Below are 20,759 nucleotides of genomic sequence, written 5' to 3'. Positions count from 1 at the left end.
CCTACAATAATTTCACACCCAGCTTACTCAGTTGTGGAAAAAATGCATTGACAGTCATAAAATGCTCACACAGTTTGCATAATTTAACTTAATAGTTTATTATTTTCAGCCTAGTTGCATTTATTTTGTTCGCGTGACAAAATAAGCCAGAAAACTATCCTACGGATAAAATGTGGAACACACTAGTTGCATTTATTTGGTTCTCATCTTCGTTTGACCTTTTGAGTATTATGAAATATGACAGCTTGTTTCCCCTGATTAAGGAAAAGACGACGTCGTAATGACAGATATATTTTTTGTCCTACCGTCCCATAACTACGAGATAATTACAGAAGGCTGGTGCCAAACTTGGTGCCAAACATCCTGTGGCATCCTTTCAAAAGTAAAGCCAGCTATGACACAATAAATGAATGCTAATCAACAGTCTTAGGGTGAAATGAGTAGCACAGACCTTATAATCCAGCTTCTTCTGTCCTACCTGTTGCTGCACACAACTGCTCAGCTGGCTGAAAGAAGGCAACTACAGATTTCCCTCCCTTTTAAATTCAAATTTGTCTTTTTGGAAATATTTATTTGGGGGGAAAACAGTCAAGTTGTAAAAAATTAAAAAAGCATTGGCCATCACACTTTTTAGTTTACACTGTGATGAGCATCTTTTCTGTTTATTTATTCAACTAATTAATGTTCAAGCAAATGTTATGGACAACTTTTCTTATAATTCTAATTATTATTAGGTCACTTTATCTTAACAAAAATAGGAAAACATTTTTCTGTTTTAAATCGAAACAGTAAGATAATCTTGTGCATTTTCATAAAACTATACTCTGACACTACAAAATCCATGAACGTTTTACTTCAGGCAATCTCAGAGAATCCAGAGAATAAACAGCAGAGATGGAAAGAGTATAAAAATATTGTTGTCAAGCAAAAGTACTGTTATGTTGATAAAATTTTTACCTCGTAAAAGTTTAATTTCAATAAAAGTTACCTTTAGCCAATACAAATTACAATCACAAGCAGCAGGTAAAACTGGTACTATTGACATTTGATGTTTAAATATTGTACAGAATGTTTATTTGGTCACGGCACGGATTAACTTCCACCAATATTATGTTTACCTATTTTCGGTTGGATCAAAATCTCTAGATGTTGTCTCTTGCTGCCCAGAGTTTCACAGCAGTCTCGTTTCATGGCTCTGACCTTATCACACACTAAACCAGCTCACCTCGCAGAGTCCACCGCTCCCGCAGCTGTAATGTCAGACACCAGCTCCGTTCTTGTTTTGGTATTTTGTTTACAGCGTTCACCCCGTCCAATTAGTCAGTTCGATCTCCACTTGGATGTGTCGATGCGTTAGTGTGGCTCTGTTTTTAAGGACCGCGCTCTCTGCTTGTCAGGTCATCCACGTGACCGGTCGGATCCGCTGCCGGCCCGCACTCGTCCCGGGTTCCACGCGCTCGGTCCGTCGCCCCATGGGCCTGGTGGCTCTCGCGCATACGCTCCCGCCCTCCACGCTCAACGAGGTCCGCATGGAGAGCAACATGTTTGTCTTCCGAGTGAACATGGACTTGCAGGTCACATACTGTGAAAACAGGTAGCTTATTTTATTATCATGAATTTTTGTGCAGACACTAAGTGCCACCGCACGTTTGTCCAATGTGTGGATTTTTGTTTTACGTAGTTTTTTTCTTTCTGGAGTGTGCCCACATTCATGTTTTTTCATGAGCGGCTGGCAGAATCCCCAGCCAGCTGGTGGTTTTTAGAAAATACATCTGCTTCTGTTTAGTTGACAAATTAGTTTTTTTTTTCTTTGTTTTGTTTTTTTTTTTTGTTTGTTTTTTTCATCCATTGCTCCACAGGATCTCAGAGTATATGGATCTGACCCCAGCGGAAGTGGTGGGACATACCTGTTATCATTTCGTCCATGTGGAAGATCTGGAAAATATCCGGCAGAGCCACGAGGACCGTGAGTCTCACACACATTTCCACATGCAGACAGCTTCTCTCACTAGTGATATCGAGATGCCGTAGGTGTGCGTTGTCTGGTTGTGCAAGGCGCCCTCTGCTGCCACGTTGCTGAACTAACCAACTTCTTCTTTCTCACCGTCAGTGCTGAGGAAAGGCCAGGTGGTGACGGGCTACTACCGCTGGCTTCAGAGGAGAGGAGGCTACCTGTGGATCCAGTCCACTGCCACCGTCTCCATCAATCACAAAGCCCCCCATGAGCGCAACGTCATCTGGGTGAACTACGTCCTGAGGTCGGTCCCATAGCTGCTTATCAGATAAAGCTGTTTGTTACATGCGGACAATATTTTGCCTGTGTGAAGAAATCCTTTCGGGGTCTAGGGGGGAGAGAATAGGTGATGAAACATGCAGGGATTATTGGTGGAGATTTGGAGGTCACTGAGAAAGTACTGACTTCAAAGCATATTATTTTTGAGCTTGTTAATTCTGACAGCCTTAACACAAACTGTTGAAATAAAGCCCGACTGAGAAATATAAGTGCTTTCATTATTTTTAAGGATACCTGACGAGGAGAGAGAGAGAAAGGGCAAAGTGTTGGAGAATCCATACATTTATGGGTCTTTTTCCAAGTTCTCCCTTTTGTTTCTTCAGTCCACAGAATATTTTCCCAAAGGTCTTGTTAATTATGAAGATGCTCTCTAGCAAATGTGAGATAGCCCTTTACATCAGTCTTTTTATCATTGTTTAATTGTGATACTGGCACAAAATTCGGGCCTGTTCAGACTAAAGTTATCTGCTTGATCGTTGGGTCTGCTTGCATCTGTGCCGCTTTTAAAAAGTCTGCAATACGTAGATCACAGAGAAAACTAAACGAGAATGCACAATATGAAACTTTGTTAATCTACTTGTTCTATTCTATATAGAGGAGTAGGCAGCTTACCGTGTTGAATAAACAAAGACGGGTGCAGAAGTTCATTAGACTGTAACAAGCGCAGCGTATTGTGCGCTGCGCACGCAGCTCCGCTCCTATCAAGCACACATCCCAGATGATTTGCACTTGACTCACCCTGTGGCTACAACAAGTGGCAAAATGGAGCAGGAAGATTTTTAAGCAAATCTAAAAACAGGAGAAGTTATACTGCTTACTAAGACTCTGCTCTAAAAACTAAAATGTAATTAAAATAATATGTCGCTTCTACTTGGGGCTCTGGCCCATAATTAAATGTATAGGATCAGGTTCTGATACAATGCCTACAGGCTCAGGCCAAGTCAGGCTGGATTTTTCCTTGTCCCAGTCTAAACTTTACTCTTTATATGTTCCTTTTGTCACAGTTTTGCTACCATTTTTGGTGCTTTCTGTCCAGGGGAGTTTCACCACTGTTTCATGTTTTCTCCATGTATGGATAAAGTGGGCTACCGAATCATTTCTTCTTTCAAAAGCTACGTTTTAAAAATACAGAAAAGATCATTTTAAAAGTTACTTTGAATCAGTCAGTAAGGTGTCCTGGTAGTTTCTGTGGTGTGATCCAACATTATTAGTATGCAGCAATATAACAATGCCTTCTTGTTATTCAGCTCTGTTGCTCTGAATTAGCAGATATGATCCTATTGAAAAGCTTTTAGGCTGAAACGCAACATTTCAAATGTCTTCACCTTGTTTTTAAATATAAATTACCTTGTAAATGTTGTATTACTCTTGGTTATGTCTTAATGTATTTCATACATACACACAAGCGCATCCAGAGTAGCTAAATGCTGGCTCTACAGCGAGGCAGTCAGACAAAAACAAGAGGAGTAGGCTGAATTTCAATGCTAATTAGACTAAAGCTATATAATTAGTACAAATGGATGTCAGAATTTTAGGTCTGAATGGTGTTTTAGTTAATTAGTGTTGTAATTACAAGAGCTCATTAACTTCTCGAACAGCCTCCCCTCCTTGTCGGAGCTTAACTTTGTATAGGTGGGCTGCTAAATGGGACACCGTGTGCGTTTTTGTGTGCGTGGCGATGCGTATGTTTGTTTATTAAGGACTGTTTAAGGGGTCGGGGGTGTGTTAGGCAGAGGTTAGAAGCAGCTGAGGTAGTTTGGCTATTGGAGGTTGTTATTTGCCTGATTATATGTTGTTCCTGTCTCTAAGTATTCACTCAAAGTAGTGCTGCTGCCTTTTTTTTTTTTCCTACGTAAGTGGATTTAAGTGGTTGATCATTTGTTCGTCTCTCTCTCCTCTCTTTCCATCCAGTCGAACTGAGATGCCCGACACGCCCTTGGATCTGCTGCAGCTACCGGAGAGCATAAGAGCGGAGAGACTCCGAGTCAGCTCGTCCCCCACCGACGGCTCCCCGCAGGCCCGAGGTGGTGCACATTACTTGTCATGCGTGTGGAAAATACCACTTCCCTTCAAAAGTATTCACACTTTTGAGCATTCTAGCTATTTGTCACGTTACAGCCACAAATGTCAAGGAGTTTTAATGGAATTTTATGTGATAGAGAAGCAAATACATAGTACAAATTTGTGACGTGGGAAGGAATAAGTCTGAAAAGACGGCATGCATTTGTATTCAGCCTCCGTCTTATACCACTGAAAATCAAATCCAGAATCCAGGAACTGATGCCACACCCTGTTTGTCTACATACAATGTGGGTACTTTCTTCAGAGGTCCTATGTATATTCCAGGCACATAGTGCCACTTTATAGGTCATTTTATTTATTTATTTAAGGCAATTTTATTTATATATCACATTTTCAGCAGGAAGGCATTTCAAAGCGCACAATCAATTAACAATCTTATCTTAAGTTCTTATAAAAATGCTGCCAAACATTTGACTTCGCAATTTAGCACTTTTGAAATTGGGCCTCTCTCTCTTTAAGAAGCTCCTGCTCTTTCTGACACTCCGCCTTCAGCATGATAACATTTCTCAGTTAAGCCTTTGACAACATTGTCAGCAGTGTTGCACTCAAAAGTAATTTGAACGATGAGCTCAACACTTTAATAAGCATAGTCAGCTTGGCGCATGGAAGTGGCAGCGTCATGATGTGGGGATCTATTTCTTCAGCAGGGACAGGAATGATGTGTGCAGGGACATTCTGGACATGTCTGATGGCAGCTTCAACCCATTTGACTCTGTGAAGTGCCTCCTCTCTTCATCGAAATTTCTTTTCCTGCTCAGGTCAACCACCGGTGAAGACAGTCGGAAAGAGCGACCCTGACAGCAAAGGTAGAGAGAAATTCGCTGCCCCCGTCGTCCAATCAGAGGAAAGGAGGAAGCGCCTGCTGAGGTCCGACCACGAGGGAGCGCCTCCGGAGAGCCGCCGTCGCCTGGAGGAGCTCCGACACACGGAGGAAGTGGTGTCGGCCTCCTCAGACCTCGCAAGCGAAAGCGAGGGCGAGGAGGAGGAAGAGCCGGAGTGGGAGCAGGGGGGCGACAGCGACAGACTGAAGCAGGAAGACAGCGGGGGAGGGGGCAAGCAGGGCAGAGGAGGGGACGCCCCGACGGGAGGTGACAGAGTGGGCCGGGTGCACAACGGCCGGGCCGTCATCCAGCAGCTGAAGAACGTGGTGGCACCGTCCACCCTGCCGCAAAGTCCCACCATCAAGACTGAACACGAAGTCCTGTCCACCGGAGGGCGCTGGGGGTCCCACACGCACGCCTCTCAGCCCCAGCCGACGCACGCACACACGCCGTCCAGCAGCCTGAACGGCGACAGCCCCACCACCCCGATCCCGGACTCCTCGTCCAGCAGCGAGGCGCCGCCAAAGGGCCTGTTCACCCCTCCGTCCCCCGCCCTGTCCCCCGCCATGTCCGTGTCTTCCCCACAGCCCCGTGAGGACAGGGCCGTCTCCGGGATAGTGAGCCGCGGCGCCGCGGCCGGCGGCACCGGAAACGGCCCCGACTTCGAGCTGCTCCAAAGACTGGCGGGCGGCGCGGCGGGACGGGTCCTCTTCCACCCCCTTGCCCTCGGCCCGCAGGGCCCTCAGAGCCTCTACGCCCCCAGCACCATCCGCTACGCTCCACCGGAGCTGCCCCCCTCCCACCACCACGGCGGGGGCCACGGCGACAGCCTGCAGCTACGCTCGGACCACCACAAGGGACCCCCACCGACCTTCTTCCCGCACTTACAGCGGCTGGCCGGGCTGCCACCCTTCAGCGGTTTCTCACCGTCTGACAGCCCCTTCTCTTCCGGCCTGCCTTTCTGTATGAACGGACTGAGGGGGGCCGCGGGCACGGAGGAAGACTGAGCCTCACCGGGGGAGAAGGAGAGAGGAGAAAATCAAAAATGAAGTGACATGACAGACCGAGAGACACTGCGAAAGGGCATGAAAGACAGAAATGGCCTCTGAGGACGTTACTAATTGGACAATGAGCTGAGTAACTGCAGTCTTGAAGAACGCGATACAAAAATCTACGGCGAACCAGTGACAGCAGCTCTGAGAGAAAACCGAACACGGACACTTTTGATTGGCTGTCCCTGAAGACGTCTCATCCCCGCAACAGTACAGAACTCTGCTCTGTCCTTCTCTAGACGACCGCGTTGCTTTCTGTGTCTCTTCCACTTTGGAGAAGCCATACTGTACATAGCTACGAACGAAACCACGAAGACCCTCAGCTTACATCCATGTCACTTTTACTCCAGTTAAACCAGTAGGAGGAGGAGGAGGACTCTTGCCAGGGAGGGGACGAAAAGAGACGTTTGGAGTAAAATGTTTTTATCATTGCAGTATTATAAAAGTATCTCTACCACTGGGTTTCCCTTAATATAGATAGAGATGACCTTTTGATGTTTTATATCGGATCTCTGAAAGATATTACAGGAGTGTTCATCAGTCAGCCATACTTAAAGCACAGTGTTGGGACAAAGCCGTGAGTAACGTGGTCCCAGACATTCCAGTATTATATAAAGAGTGGAAAACTGCATCACAGACAGTTGTCGTTTGAATATAAGATGGTAATTTGTTTGACTAAGTGTTAATTATAGTATATCCTTTATGAAGCTGAGGTTGTGTTTGTGTATGAAAGCCATACCGTTTCTTTTTATTGTTTTTTTTTTTTAAACATTAATTCATTGATGTAGGATCTTTGTTTCCAAACAGACAAATTAACATAGTTTCATTGGATGTGAACTGTCATCCATTTTTCCTTTTTCTTTTCTCTTTTTTTTTTTTTGAAAAAGTATATTTCTGAGAATGTTTAGAGGAGGACGTGGTGCAGGACAGAAGTGTTTTTGTCACCTGGACCTCTTGTGTTTTTTATGAGCACTTACTGAAATTTGTTCCGGTGTGAACTCAATGCACTTGGTGACTCGGATGTTTGATCCTGTTAAAACAGAAAAACAACAGAAGTGGTCGTTAATAATACAGACTGACTACAGAGCACTGAAGGGGGGAGGAGGGGCGGCGGTATTTGTGTTTTAAAAAAAAAAAAAAAGACAGGTCGATAAATAGACCCTTGTGGTCATTAAAATATGACCATTTGGGGTCGATAAAACAAAACTGTCAACTCGGTATAGGGTTTTAAATTAAAGTAGGGAAACGGGGCTCTCGGCGTTAATTAGCATCTCCGGTAAAGATGTGCATGTGAAGTCATCTTTTATTGCAGCGGCATATAAAGCCGCAATAAATACCTGCTTTTAATTTGAATGCTAATATTCAGAGAGTATTAAATACAAAACGCCCGACGTTGTGAAGTTATCATTCGCCACAATTAGTGGCGACAGAATAAATGCGACAAAAGCAGCAAACAAAAACGCTTTCTCCCCTTTTTTGAAATGTGTAAGATCACAAAGCGACTGTTGGGTTTGGGGCGCTCAATAGAAGAACACTCCTGTTGCTGCACACTGCTGATCAGCTGGCTGAAAAGTAGGCTGCTACACTTTGCTCACCGTTACAGGGATGACAAATTCAGCTAATACACACAAGAATATTTACACATGAAAGTGGAGAAAAATGGACAATCATTATTCTGCATAAACTAAACGATCGTCACACATGACTAATATTAAAATACTGAAATTGGAGTCACAAAAAGGTGGAATAAATGCTTCATAGTGAGAAAAAATGGTTGAATATCCTATGCAGTAAGCACCTGAATACTAATACTAAATTTATCTGGTGTTTATTCTGTCAGTTTGCTTTAGTTTACGTATCAAAATTGGAGTAAAACAACACATTTTGCGGATACCACTGCTAGAATTTAAGTATCAGTGGATTACATAAAATTAAAAGGGTTAGGCAATTAATCAGTGTTTTATGTATTCTCACACCAACCCACATGTGCAAGGGATTTATGTAAATTATTAGGTAAATTATGACGCCGCAGTGTTAGTTTTCCTCTTTTACTGAAAGGGATTTGGAGATTTAAATAAAACTCCAGAGAGACGAGCTAATCAGGTACATGTGCTATAAAAAGACTTGTAAATGCTGGATCATCAAAATGGAAAAAGAAAGTTTAAAAAAAGAACAATGTGGTTTAAAAACTGTTAGAATTACACACTGGCCCACGCTGATTAAGTCATTTTAAACGATAATCTATAATCTATTCCTGGGTTAAACGTACAATGCAACATTGAGACCCAATTTCTCTTTGTTACTTTCTAAAAGGGAAAAGACAGGAGAATGTTAATAAAGCAGGAAAATGGAAAAAACTTTCCCACAGTCAGAGCAAGGATTAAAAAGTTTACCTGAAACAAAACTGAGCTGCTCATCTTGCCACCATGTACAGTTAGCAGGATGCTAAAGGATAATTTCCAGTTTTTCATTTTTGCAACGGAAGATGAATTCATTTTAAGCCTCTTTACACATCTTTATCAAGGATGCCAATAAATGTTGCGGGTGGCTCAAAGTGCAAAACAAGGAGAAAAAAAAGTTTGCTTTTTACTAATTAAAATACTTTTCAAGTTCGAGAAAAAGGCATTTTCTACTTTTCAATTTGTGCTCGTGCCAAACGAAGACGCTCGAGATCGAAGAGTGTGCAATTTGAAAACATTAAAATCCTAAAGTTTGACATTTTTCACAAAAGGAATCTCTGCAATAATGCGTCCAGTACTTAACGCATTAAGTACTCCGTAAATTATATATATATAAAAAAAAGTATGAACTAAAAAATTGTTTCTTAGCACTTTGGAATGAGGTCTTTTTGCACCTAAAACACAGGAAAAAAAAATGTCAAAAGCTTGGAATATTGGGGGGCTTTTTTTTTTCTTTCGCCTTCACAATGAGATTATAGTTTAGTCTCCGCTGAGGATTTAGTTCACACACAAACCTGATGCTCCCGGTCCAATGTTTGGGGAGGGAGACACCTTCTCTCTGCTGTGTGCAATACACGCATATGATGTAGCCGTCACACATGCCGAGTGTGGGAGCGCACTTGTTCTCAGATGTTTACCGGTGTAAAACTGCGAGTGTGGATGCGGTTCTGAGTGTGTGTTTGTTTGTTTGTGTGTGTGTGTGTGTGTGTGTGTGTGTGTGTGTGTGGGTGTCTTTTTTGTTTTGGTCTTTTGTTCTCGTTGTTGCCGAATTTAAAACAAAAAAAGATGGAAAGAAAGTAAAAAAAAAAAAAGCTAACCCCTATGCCCATCACTGTGAATCTAACATTATCCTTCTCACATGTTTGTGAATATGTCGGCCGCCAACCATCGAAGAAAATGAACAAATGTAAAGAGCAAAAAAAAGAAAAAAAAAATGATGCAGATGACGATAACAATAAAATATTCCAGTAGAGGAGCACAAGTATAGATTTTGTCGTATTTTCTTCACTCCTGTGCATATTTCAACCTAATTAGAGTCTGAAGTTTATTAAAGCCTGGCAGACACTTTAAAGATAAGCATGGCTTGTTCCTCATTCATATTCGCATTTTGCAAATTTGTCATTTTTCAACACACATCTTTATGAAGGGTTTAACAGAATATATGACGCTGCTTTTTAGCACATTTACACTCCCTTAAAAATATTTATTTTCTTTCAGATTTGTCACATTTTATGTAACAACCTTGACCATATTACACTTTGATTTGATGTTGGCAGGCAAACAAAAACACATGATGATACAGATTTTATAATTATGAAGAGCAGGGGAATTTGTTCCATGGTTTTTAAATTGTATATTTTTCCTATTACAAATGAAACATAAATTAGTGTACACTGGCATTCACCATGTTTTTACTATATTTTGTAGAACAACCATTCTCAAAATTACAGCTGCGAGTATTTTAGGGTGATTTTCTTTTTGCTTTCAGCATCTACAGTCTTTTTTTTTTATCAGTTCTTCTTCTCATAGCAGTTCAAGCTTAGGGCATTTATGAAGTTTGGTTTCCAAGTCTTGCCAATAATTCTTAATTTGATTAAGGTCAAAGACATCCTGTTTCTGCCAAAGCATGATGCTGCCATCTTCTATAACTTAGTGAAGTTTACCAATTTAAATTTAGACCAGAAAGTTTAATTTTAGTCTTAGTTCACTTGTTTGCTGTATCTCCTACAGAGTTTGTGAAAAACTGATGGTGTTGGCTTTCAATTCACAGAAAAGCATCAATTTGTTGCTTTATTAATTACAATCAGAGTAAAGTTTATCATGAAGGCCTTCACAGAACAGCAGATTTTATACGGAGAGTAATCACACACCGACTCTCTTTACTAATTAACCGACTTCTCAAGGTGATTATTTAATAGATTTTATTTTAAGGTACCAGAGTAAAGGGGGAAGGGGCTGAACATAAATCCACGGCAAACTTTTCTCATTGCTATTTATAAGAGGCCATGTATCATTTTCCTGACATTTCCAGTTATGCTTGACGTCGAGTTGATAAAATCTCCTTTGAGGTTTTTAGTTAGTTAACAAAATGTGAGAAAGCGCAAACAAAACAACACGCAAACAAACAGGAGGGGGGAAGAAAAGTATATACGGAGAATATTCGTGTTGCTCCATATGCATGTCCGTGTATTATCAAAAGACCAAGTGGACAATCTTTTTATTTCCCTAAAGTGGACTAAACAATATAAATCCTTAATAAAAGGGCAGCATGTGGAGCAGGTGGGAGCAACCCCCTGGCAGGGCATCGCCGGATGCAGGGAACACTCGGCCGCAAATTGGTTTGGAAATGAACACAAAGGCGTCTCACTTATGAGAAACTATATATGCAGGCACGCGTCGCAATGTATGCATGCGTGCGCGTGCGGCCGCGCGCACGCTTTGCATGCGTCCTGCTGAATGCGTTATGTGTGTGTTGTCTGAAGCAGCCCCAGGGAGGGGCTCTGACATTGAAGACGGGTTAAATCCTGTTTTACATTCAAGTGGCAGGCCCTAGTTCATTAGAGTGAGGATCATTCCTCCTCAAGACCAAAGGAAGCGCATACTAAACAAGAGCAGTTGTTGGGGAGAAAATGCCATTGTACGTGCAGAAGTGTATGCACTGTATGTGTGTGTGTGTGTGTGTGTGTGTGTGTGTCGGGGGGGCGGGTTGCAAAGCAACTTTTCCTCTTTGTCTTATAGCGTCTTTATAAAGTGAGGAAAAGGTGTGGTTTGTGCAACTGAAACCGTTGCGTGCCGTTTGCGTGTGTGTGTGTGTGTGCGCGCCAGCGTAAGTCATGACAGCCTTTCCCCCCCCCCGACTCGTCTTCAGCTCAGGCTGTCATTGAGTCACCCGAACGCCCTCTCTGTCACTAACTTTGATGGCTTATCTTACCCCCTGAATTAGAGTCGTGCTCCCGGGGGAAATACCTCAGCACATGTAAATGCATTTGAAAAAGTAAAAATATGAGAGGGAATAATAAAGCAAGGCATTGCGGGGAGACAGTTTCTGCCTTGCGTGGGAGTTACACTCCTCGTCCTTCGTTCTTCCTCTTTATATATATATATATATATATATATATATATATATATATATATATATATATATATATATATACTCGTAAGGTTTTCATCTTAGTCACCGTTTTCCCCCAACCAGCCTCTCCTCAGACAAATTTAAACTTCACTCCGTCTGAAGCCAGATCCTTTGATCCGTGTGTATGATATTTAACACCTGAGAGCGGACGAGCCGGCTGCTTTTTCGAAATAAAGCAAAGGTGGTGAACCCAACTTTTCAGGGCTGAGGGGCCGTTAATGTGAAATTGAGGTTTTTGGAAATTGCATGAGGAGGCCGGGACTCACGGCCGGTTGTGTTCGGCTGTTCAGGGTCTCGGATAGATGGTGTTTGTCAGTGAGGCCGCGTCTCCTGCCTCTGGGCACCCTGCCCTTTAGACGCGCCAGGCCTCAGGAGCCTCCTGCATGCCAAACAGACCTGTGCAGTCAGATGCAGCCGCAGAAGGGAGAGGAGGAGGAGGAAGGGTGGGCGATCGGACGTGAGGAGAGACAAGTCCAGGGCGAAAAGGGTATGGAGGAGGGATCTGAGGAGGAGGGGCCGGCAGAGGAATCACAGAGGTGGTGGTCACAGCACAGCCTTCAGTCGGACCTCGAATGTGAAATCCAGCAACACTGAAAACACTTAGCAGAGGTGGGAATAGGTGAGAGAAAGGAGAGGAAGACAGGGAGCTGGTGAGGTGAGTCTAAACAGCAACGCTGTGTGTCGATGGCTGGGAGATTTCACAAACCTTTGCCCTAACCCAGTCAGAGATGGGTATCACAGACAAAGCCCACCCTCTCTCTCTCTCACACACACACACACACACACACACACACACAGCCACATGCTGCTCATTTCATCTCATATACATGCGCGCAGATGAGGAGCTCATTATAAGAATTATGCATGTACAGAAAACACAGTTTGTACATCTTTTGACTCCCACTGCAGCAGGAGCATCTACTGACTCTGCATTTACCCATTATCTTCAGCCTCATTTGCAAAATTAAAAAAACAAAAAGAAAAAAAAAACACGACAGCTCCCTACGATGCATTGACTTTTAAGCAGAACTTTTTCAAACCTCATCTCGAGAAGTTTACGTGTCTTTGGCGAAGCTTTCATTTTCAGTGATAAATAATATAATATGGATATAATGCAAATGCTGCTTCTGCTGAGGAATAAATCAAGATATTCCAACATTTATTCTCACTTAAAATGGTTTAAAATACACAATCACATCATATGACATCGAATTAGATGCACATGATTAAATGATATGGATTTTTTTAGGTTTGGCAGGAGTTACTGGTAGTGTTGTAATTCCAACAATAATTTCCTGTTGTACTGTTTTCTTTTACAGGGAGTTTCTCTTTCAAATCAAAAAATATGAACATGGTGACGGCAGGATCACACTTTGGACTATTAATGCTTCATCGAAGGAAAATTAAAGTTTTACAATGGCCCATTCAAAGTCTAAACCTAAATGTTATCACTTTAGTAAGGATGTGCACGATACTTAGATCCATCACATCATGTGCCTGCTGTTCCCAAATGGTAAAGCCAACGTTAACCTTTATTAAAATTGCAATTACCTAAGCATGCTAAAGTTGTGGTCTTTTTAGAAGTCTGATTTAGATTCACTGTGGGCAACTCAAAAGAAAAGCAATTAAATCGAGAAGAGAGAAAGAAATAAAGAAAGAAAAGCTGGAATTTTAGCAGCAATCTTCAACTGGCTGCGAGACAGGGGGTTTTCAAACAGCCCTTAATACCTTGGGAAATACCTATTTTTAAGAATGAGAAAAGCAGTTACCTGAATAAACAGAAGATGAAATGACTGAATGCTCGAGACTCTCAGAGAGGCTTAGAGGAGTCTGTTGGTGGAGTTAATGGCTGGATTAAGCCAGTGCTGGGGAGGAGGGCAGCGCTAATGCATTCACTCCGCTTCCCTGCAGCAAAATGTGAGTGCAGTGATCAAGAAGGTTAATTAAATAATTATACAAATTAAATATAAAGCAGTATAATTGTTTTAGTAATAGACTAATCTGCCATCAGTTTTGTCAGCCAGGTTTCTGGATTGTAAAAAAAAAAAAAAAATCAGGAGGAATATCAAATTAGAAGATGGAGGAGGGGGGGAGGACATATCAAAGTGTAATCCAAAAAATATTTGGTCAATTGGAGATCTATTCTTTAATATTTCACATATATGATTAGATAAATTTGGCACAAAATACCTCACTTTAATACATTTAGATCATTTTCTTATTTGACAGTGTAGCAGCTAAAGCTAGCTACCTCTTTTCATAATTTCTAGGCGTCTTTAACTCTACTGACTAAATTTAGTACAAAATTTAAAGCATTTGTGACAACAGTATGCAGTTTTACAGTTTACTCCGGAGCTAACTTATTAGACACTTCAAGTAAAACCAAAGTTTGCTGTCGCTAACGCTAAGCTAACAGTAATTCAACAAAGTTTTCCACTTGTGAAAAGTTATTTTTACTGTTTTGAGTAGAGAATAGAGCATGGAGTGGTATAAAGCTTTACACCAGTCTTTGTTTTTTGTCACAGCAGCTGTACAAATGACTTTATAGTATTATGAATACATTAGCTAATGTAGCTCAATGCTACACTAGCTAATGTAGCATTAGCTAAAGCTACAATAGACCAGGCTGGACATACTACTAACATCAGGGTTTATATTTGACAAGATAGCTGATAAATAAGGTTTACAAAATGTGGTTTTGATCACCTAAGAAATCAACCATGTTTCAAAAGAAGAGCTTAATACCTCAAATGTGAATATCCCACTGGGGATTTATTATCAGAAAAAAATCCAACACTGATGCTGGGTGTCACTACAGATTTCCTCTGGTTTTATTAATTGTATGCACTGTGGTGCACATAAGTAAACGATAGTAAACCCCCGATCTCCACAAACAAATTCAATTAATTACCAGCATCAACTCCTTGCATCCATTAAAACTGAACTTATAGACATAACCTGAAAACAGAAGATTCACTCTAAAGAGTTTTTGGATATAGTTTGGTACTATACATGATTTAAAAAAATAAAATACAGAACAAAATACATAAACACAGAGAGAACTGTGAAAAAATATCCTGTTTCCAAACAGTTTTAAGGAAGTATATTGACAAAAAATCAAGGCTTTGACAAAAGTGCTTTTGCAGTGGTAAAATATATATTTTTTTAAACTTAAGCCCTCAGTGTCATTTTCTCAGATTAATAAAAAAAACTTTTGAGACAAAACAACTGTCATTCCCTGTTATTTTGAAGACTTTTTTAAAGTGAACGGTCAGCCTTGATTCTAGTGATCACGTTGATAAGACAAACAGTCTGCAAAGAAGAGAGGAGACCGTCTGACTACAGTGGCACAAAAAGTAAATCATAAGCATCAAATTAAAAAAAAAAACAAAAAAAAAACAGATGAACATTTTTAGATGATCTAAAGGAGCTTTTAGAAGAAAAACATGTTTATTCAGCAAATAAACAGATTTTACAAAATTTTCAGCATCTTTAAATGTTTTTTTAAAAAAAAGTTAAAAGTTTTTCTTCACCTGAATAATTTTTTATAACAACAGATGACAGGTTTGCATTTTTTAAGCTCACAGTCTGCACATGAACATATATGCATTTTGCACAGACATACAAAAAAGAGAAATCCTGAATCAGAGCATCAAGAAAAAAAACAAAACAAACACACACACACACACTGAGCATTCCTGGAAGATCGCTATTTGTTTTGGCCCTTGCTGCCACTGTCCTCACTGTCCTGGGAGCCTCTGTGACCTCGCTGCTCCCTCCTCTCGCGGCACTGCCGGCACTCTCCGTCGTCCTCCCCGCCGTCCCCCTCCTCGTCCTCGTGGATGATCTCCACCTCCAGGCGGCCGATGTACAGCGATACGGCGCAGAGCCAGAAGAGGGCGGCGGTGCCCACCACGGTGCCCTGGAGCAGCAGAGCTGGCACCGACAGCAGCATCAGCCTCCGCAGGGCGAAGAGGCTGCCAATGTAGGACGCGCCGCCAAACGACACGCAGACGCCTCCCAGGATGAAGAAGGCTGCGCGGAAACACATCGGCATGCTGTTACTGGAGTCAGTCAGGAAGTGTCTGCAAAGGTTTTTTTGTTGTTTTTGAAACCGATGATGAGGGATCAAAAATAGTTGAATGATTTAAAAAAAAAAAAAAAAAGATCTGCACGTAATATTGAATCCCAGAAACGCACATCAGTGATTAATACTAAAAAAAAAACACGAGGCCTTGACTCCGTTTCACTCTTGATGATTTCAGTCAGAAATCCTTGAGAAATTGTGAAGACCAAAAACTCCAGCTGCTGCATCAAATATCTGACACAATGTTTCATCTGAACACCATCGATTTTACAGCAGAGAGAGAAAAGCTGTTTTCTTTCTTTCTCATTAACAACATTTTTCGAAGGGAATTATTTATTTTTAATAAACTGCAGCCCAGTTAGATCTATTAGTTTTGAAGAATTTAACACTACAGCAACCTTCAGTTTCTATAAACATGATTGACTGTGCAATGCATTAGATAGAAATGAATGTAATGACAAGTAAATGTATTTTAACTTAAGACAAAGTACAATAAATACAATTACTGCCACTCATGGAATAGAAATGAAGGTTTCCACACAATCTGGAAAAGTCAACAATCCGACTCAGGTGTGAATGAATGTATTTCCAGCCTTCTCGTCGTCTAAATACGTATTCTTTAGGTCCTTTCTTCTCTCCTGTCTTGCTTTCTTTCCTTGATTTCTTTCTGCTTTGTTTCCTTCTGTCCTCCTTTGTGTCCTTCCTACCTTCGCTTCCTTAGTTCCCTTCACTTTTCCAAACAGTTATCACCTTACATTAACATTTTACAGCCTTACAGATCATGGAATTCAAATTCAGCCAAGATGGCGGATATACAGGCTACCACTAGAGCTTGTGATGCGATTTTAACATATATAAAACATGACTTTGCCGCCTTCTGGTGATCAAAGTTATGCCTAACTTAGGTCATTTAGAGAGGTAAATATGTCACCTTTGGCTATACATAAGTTTTACAGGCCATTTTTAAATCTCTGATAAACGTGTTGGTCTTTTAAAAGTGTCAAGTTTGTAGAAAGACTCCACTTGATGTCTCCTGTTTTGTGGCACAGCGAGCATCGTCAGGGCAAAATGCCTCCAAACAACACGTTCGCTTTGCATTTTCCTCTAATTAAGGTTGCAAAGTCTGTTACTCCTCCTGTTACGGGAGTTTAAACCTTCCAGCTCACTGTTTGGATTGTCAGCCATGGTGGTTCAGTTCAGCCTCCATAGGGAGGAAAGAGGCTTTTCTCTTTCTCTTTTATTCTCTTTACTACTCCCTCAATACTCTGCGATTTAAGCTTGAGTAAACTCGTACCGTATCCCGCTTCCCGTCCCACTTCACTCTGGACAAAAGCGATGACTCCAATCCCAGTCGCCAGCAAGCCGTTCCTGAACCACGACAGGAACCCTGCGAAACCACGAAGAGACGTTACAGACCGACAGCGCATCTCACACACACACACACACACACGCACACACACACACACACACACACACACACACAGTCTGCTCCTTTCACACACCAAGTAGGTCTGGCCACAATTTAAACAAGTTAGTGAAAAGCTCAAGAACGTTGAAGTTTTACACAGAGTGTTCCTACACCCCCCCCCAAATTTTAGATGTTATTTTATTTATTTATAAATCATATATAAAACTCTGATCAGTCTATTCTAGTAGTGGGGTTGTTGCTATTTGGTAAGGTTAATAAGCCCTAGATTATAACACAAAATTATTCAACAATAAATAGATTTAAATTTATCTTAACTAATGTCCATTTATGGCTCCACAACTATAGCCCTACTCAATCTATATTACTGTTTTAAAGCTATTTTATTGTTCAGTCCTAGTATTTCTACCTAAATATTTTTTCCAGTTTTGTTAATAAATGTGGTTACCCAAAAAGTATTGAATTTTATGGGGAACTAAAAATAAGTCAAACTAGTCAATATCTTTGTCAAACTCATGGAAAATAAAAGAAAAAGGGTCCATATTTAATAGATATTAATGCATTCTTTGGAAAATTCAGATTTTTGTTAATCAAACAGAAAACAGAATAAAGTCTGGAAGCTTCTTCCCTGCCCCCACTACTCATTCAGCTCCTCCTGAGCTTGTCGGACTGCATAGAAACCCGACACATGTGAACACCGACAGCCAGTTCCACATCAAGTTAAGCTGAATTTCTGACTAAACTGCAGATGCTCAGCAACCAAAGTAAGAGAAAGATAAAGAAAAAGACTCAGATCTTCCTGATCCTTCCAGAAAAAGAAATGGAAAGTGACAACACAGTCAAAAAAAAACACCGCAAGATAGAAATAAATATATTGAAAGATTCATAAATGCACATAAAAACACAAGGTGATGTAAACAATACAGCCAAAAAAGAAATCATGAATTAATTTTTCACAATTCAACTAATCATGGTATTAAAATGTGGTTTCAATGTTTTAAATACATTCAGCAGATCAGATTATATCTGATCTAAAAGCGAGATTTGTAGACAGAAGTTTTAATTTATTGTGAAATTTCCATAATTATCATGTGTTTAAAATTAAACACATACACGCCCGCTAATACTGGACAATTGGCAAAGATGCAAAGAAACCAGGAGATCAGACGCCATTGTGATTCCTGTTGAATATCTGAACTTTAGATGAGACGGCTATTAAACACTTTCCATATAATTCCAACAGGATTGGAGTCAGCAGATAAAGTGAGGCCAAAACACCGGTCTTGTTGTGCGTTTTACGTAATTGTTCTGTTTAAGCACCCAAATGTGTTAAACATCTGAGCAACACTGTCCTCCTGAGATAGAGGAAAAATGCACAAAGCACACAGAGATCAGTCTAGTTGGACACAATGGCGAGTTGTACGTTTAGAGGAGTCAAGGTGAGGCTTTCAAATGGAGGAGTACGTTTTCAACTATCAAGCATGGCGGTGGTGGTATCATGCTGAAGATACAGTTGGCCTCCAGTGGCAGTTTTCCATTTCACTAAAGTGGGTGAAGTAACGAGTACCTCCACATTATTGCGTTTCACCTAAATAAAAAGAGCTAGCTGGGAGAAATTTTGACACAATAGGGTGTTCCAACAGGACAACACACACACAACACGGGTTTTGGATACTTACAATCGCAGTCATTAAAAATGGGTAGACTTCGCTCAGAAACCCATCAGTTTGAACAAACCCTAACAATTCTGTCAAGAAGTGTGCTCAGATATCAGAATATTTACCCAGAATTACACCCAGACCTCATTCATGACAACAAAACAAAACAAAAATGTTTCAGCAACTTTACTAAAGGAGTTCCATATATATAATAATAGTAGAAGAACTGATAAAACTGATAGTTAAAAGGCCTAAATTAAGGTGATATGTGTGAACCCGGTAAGTGTTAAGTGAACTTCTAGCTCAAACCTGAAAAATGCTTCACAGATGTATCTATTTTAGGTTATTTCTGGGAAAAACTCAGGTTCTGCAACAGCGTGTGGGTGTAGAAGAATGAGATACCTGTTTCATGCGACTTCCTTAGCATCTGCAAAACATAAGAAAACACAAACATATCGACACATTGAAGCTAGAAGCAAAAGAATCTAAATATAAGATTTAAAACTCAGCATTTCTCCTTCTGAATTAAAATTCCTACCAAAGCGTCCGCCTTGTCGAGGTCTGTGAGGTGGTACTGCTGCAGTGGCTGCTCCGGACCCCGCTGGCTCTTGCCCCACGGCCCCTTGTCCCCGACCCGCTGCCGCGCCGAGCCATGCAGCCTCCGCAGCGGGGCTCCGCCGCCGCGGCCGGGCCGGCCCAGCTCCACTACGCGAGCGAAGTAGCTGACGGCCTGCGGCAGCTGCCTTCTCACGAAGAGAGTCAGGAAAGCCATCACATCACCAGAACCGGCTGGCTTAAAAACAAACAAACATGTAAGGAAGAAGGAAAAGCACAACACGACCTCTGCATGCCCTTTGAACTGACTCAACCCCGGAACCACTTCTGGTAAGCGTGGTGAGGAAATCACCACAGCGCCATCTGGTGGTAAGTTAGAGGAAAAACTTAAATATATCATATGGAGGTCGAATTTAAGTACTATTTTTGACCACACATATTTCAAAGTAATATCTTACCTTAATTTGAGCTGCTGCTTGTCTTCTTGGTCTCAGAATTGTGGGAAATCGATGTCTGGACAAATTGCAATTGCATGGTTAAGCCACACGAGGGCACCAGAGTACAGGATAAATGAGACATGATAACCTAGCAAGGGACTCAGCCAGTGTCAGGCTCCATAGTCCTAACCCCTGATCTAGTCAAACGTAACCATCTATTTATATCTACCTCCACATTTTCAGCTTCACTGTGACATCCATTTATGTGTAGTGTCATATTTATGTAACTTGGGTATTAGCATGAGGCCTTTTTGCAGCCCAGATCACACAGAGGAAAACATCAATAGTTCCATTGAATTTATGGTTATATCTTAAAACTATTCAATCATTTCTGTTGCTTGTGCCTGTGATAAAAGTCAAATTTAACGGCCATGAAACTGCAACTAATTAATAAACAAATGACAACAAATGACATCCCTCTCAGCTCTTCCCTGAGATTGCAGTGACTGCCAGACAAAATGAACAACTCAAAGAAACAAATTTCCCTTTTCCAAATTACATACTGCGATTTATTTGATCGGTATTGTGAGCAGGAATCGTGGCCCTCCACAGGCCTTCAAAACAAGTGACAAGTGAACTAATCATGCAAGACTATTGCTATGTTTAATAACAAAATAACTTTATGAAATGCAGAAACATTTACTGCCATTAAGCTATTAATAAAAAACTCAAGTGATAAAACAGGCCAGTCAAAAC

The 20,759-nt window shown here is 41.2% G+C and overlaps 2 protein-coding genes across 2 annotated transcripts; one reads left to right on the top strand and one right to left on the bottom strand.

Moving 5' to 3' along the window:
* Window positions 1–967: 967 nt before the first annotated feature.
* Window positions 968–2,299, top strand: npas1 (neuronal PAS domain protein 1). Its single transcript, XM_088011957.1, has 3 exons — window positions 968–1,594; window positions 1,860–1,966; window positions 2,111–2,299. Exons 1-3 carry the CDS (start codon window positions 1,341–1,343, stop codon window positions 2,269–2,271), a joined length of 522 nt encoding a protein of 173 aa, XP_087868083.1. The 5' UTR covers window positions 968–1,340; the 3' UTR covers window positions 2,272–2,299.
* A 12,344-nt stretch (window positions 2,300–14,643) lies between these two features.
* tmem160 (transmembrane protein 160) lies at window positions 14,644–19,893 on the bottom strand. Its single transcript, XM_015013865.2, has 4 exons — window positions 19,550–19,893; window positions 19,414–19,438; window positions 17,222–17,314; window positions 14,644–15,875 (listed from the first exon to the last, which is right to left on the bottom strand). Exons 1-4 carry the CDS (start codon window positions 19,781–19,783, stop codon window positions 15,550–15,552), a joined length of 678 nt encoding a protein of 225 aa, XP_014869351.2. The 5' UTR covers window positions 19,784–19,893; the 3' UTR covers window positions 14,644–15,549.
* Between the last annotated feature and the right edge of the window lie 866 nt (window positions 19,894–20,759).

Source organism: Poecilia mexicana, unplaced genomic scaffold, assembly GCF_051168715.1.
Source record: "Poecilia mexicana isolate PSO_F unplaced genomic scaffold, ASM5116871v1 scaffold_13, whole genome shotgun sequence".
NCBI lineage: Eukaryota > Metazoa > Chordata > Actinopteri > Cyprinodontiformes > Poeciliidae > Poecilia > Poecilia mexicana.
Note: the sequence above shows the minus strand (reverse complement) of the source record. Positions and strands in the feature narration are given on the sequence as shown.

What these genes read in the sequence shown, in the direction of transcription:
- tmem160 (XM_015013865.2), bottom strand. Translation starts at nt 19,783, where the DNA reads ATGGCTTTCCTGACTCTCTTCGTGAGAAGGCAGCTGCCGCAGGCCGTC. An exon ending in TCGACAAGGCGGACGCTTTG is followed by an intron (nt 19,439 to 19,549) that starts GTAGGAATTTTA and finishes TATGTTTTGCAG; the next exon opens with ATGCTAAGGAAGTCGCATGA. An exon ending in GGGACGGGAAGCGGGATACG is followed by an intron (nt 15,876 to 17,221) that starts GTACGAGTTTAC and finishes GTTTCCGCGCAG; the next exon opens with CCTTCTTCATCCTGGGAGGC.
- npas1 (XM_088011957.1), top strand. Translation starts at nt 1,341, where the DNA reads ATGTGTCGATGCGTTAGTGTGGCTCTGTTTTTAAGGACCGCGCTCTCT. An exon ending in GTCACATACTGTGAAAACAG is followed by an intron (nt 1,595 to 1,859) that starts GTAGCTTATTTT and finishes ATTGCTCCACAG; the next exon opens with GATCTCAGAGTATATGGATC. An exon ending in CCGGCAGAGCCACGAGGACC is followed by an intron (nt 1,967 to 2,110) that starts GTGAGTCTCACA and finishes TCTCACCGTCAG; the next exon opens with TGCTGAGGAAAGGCCAGGTG.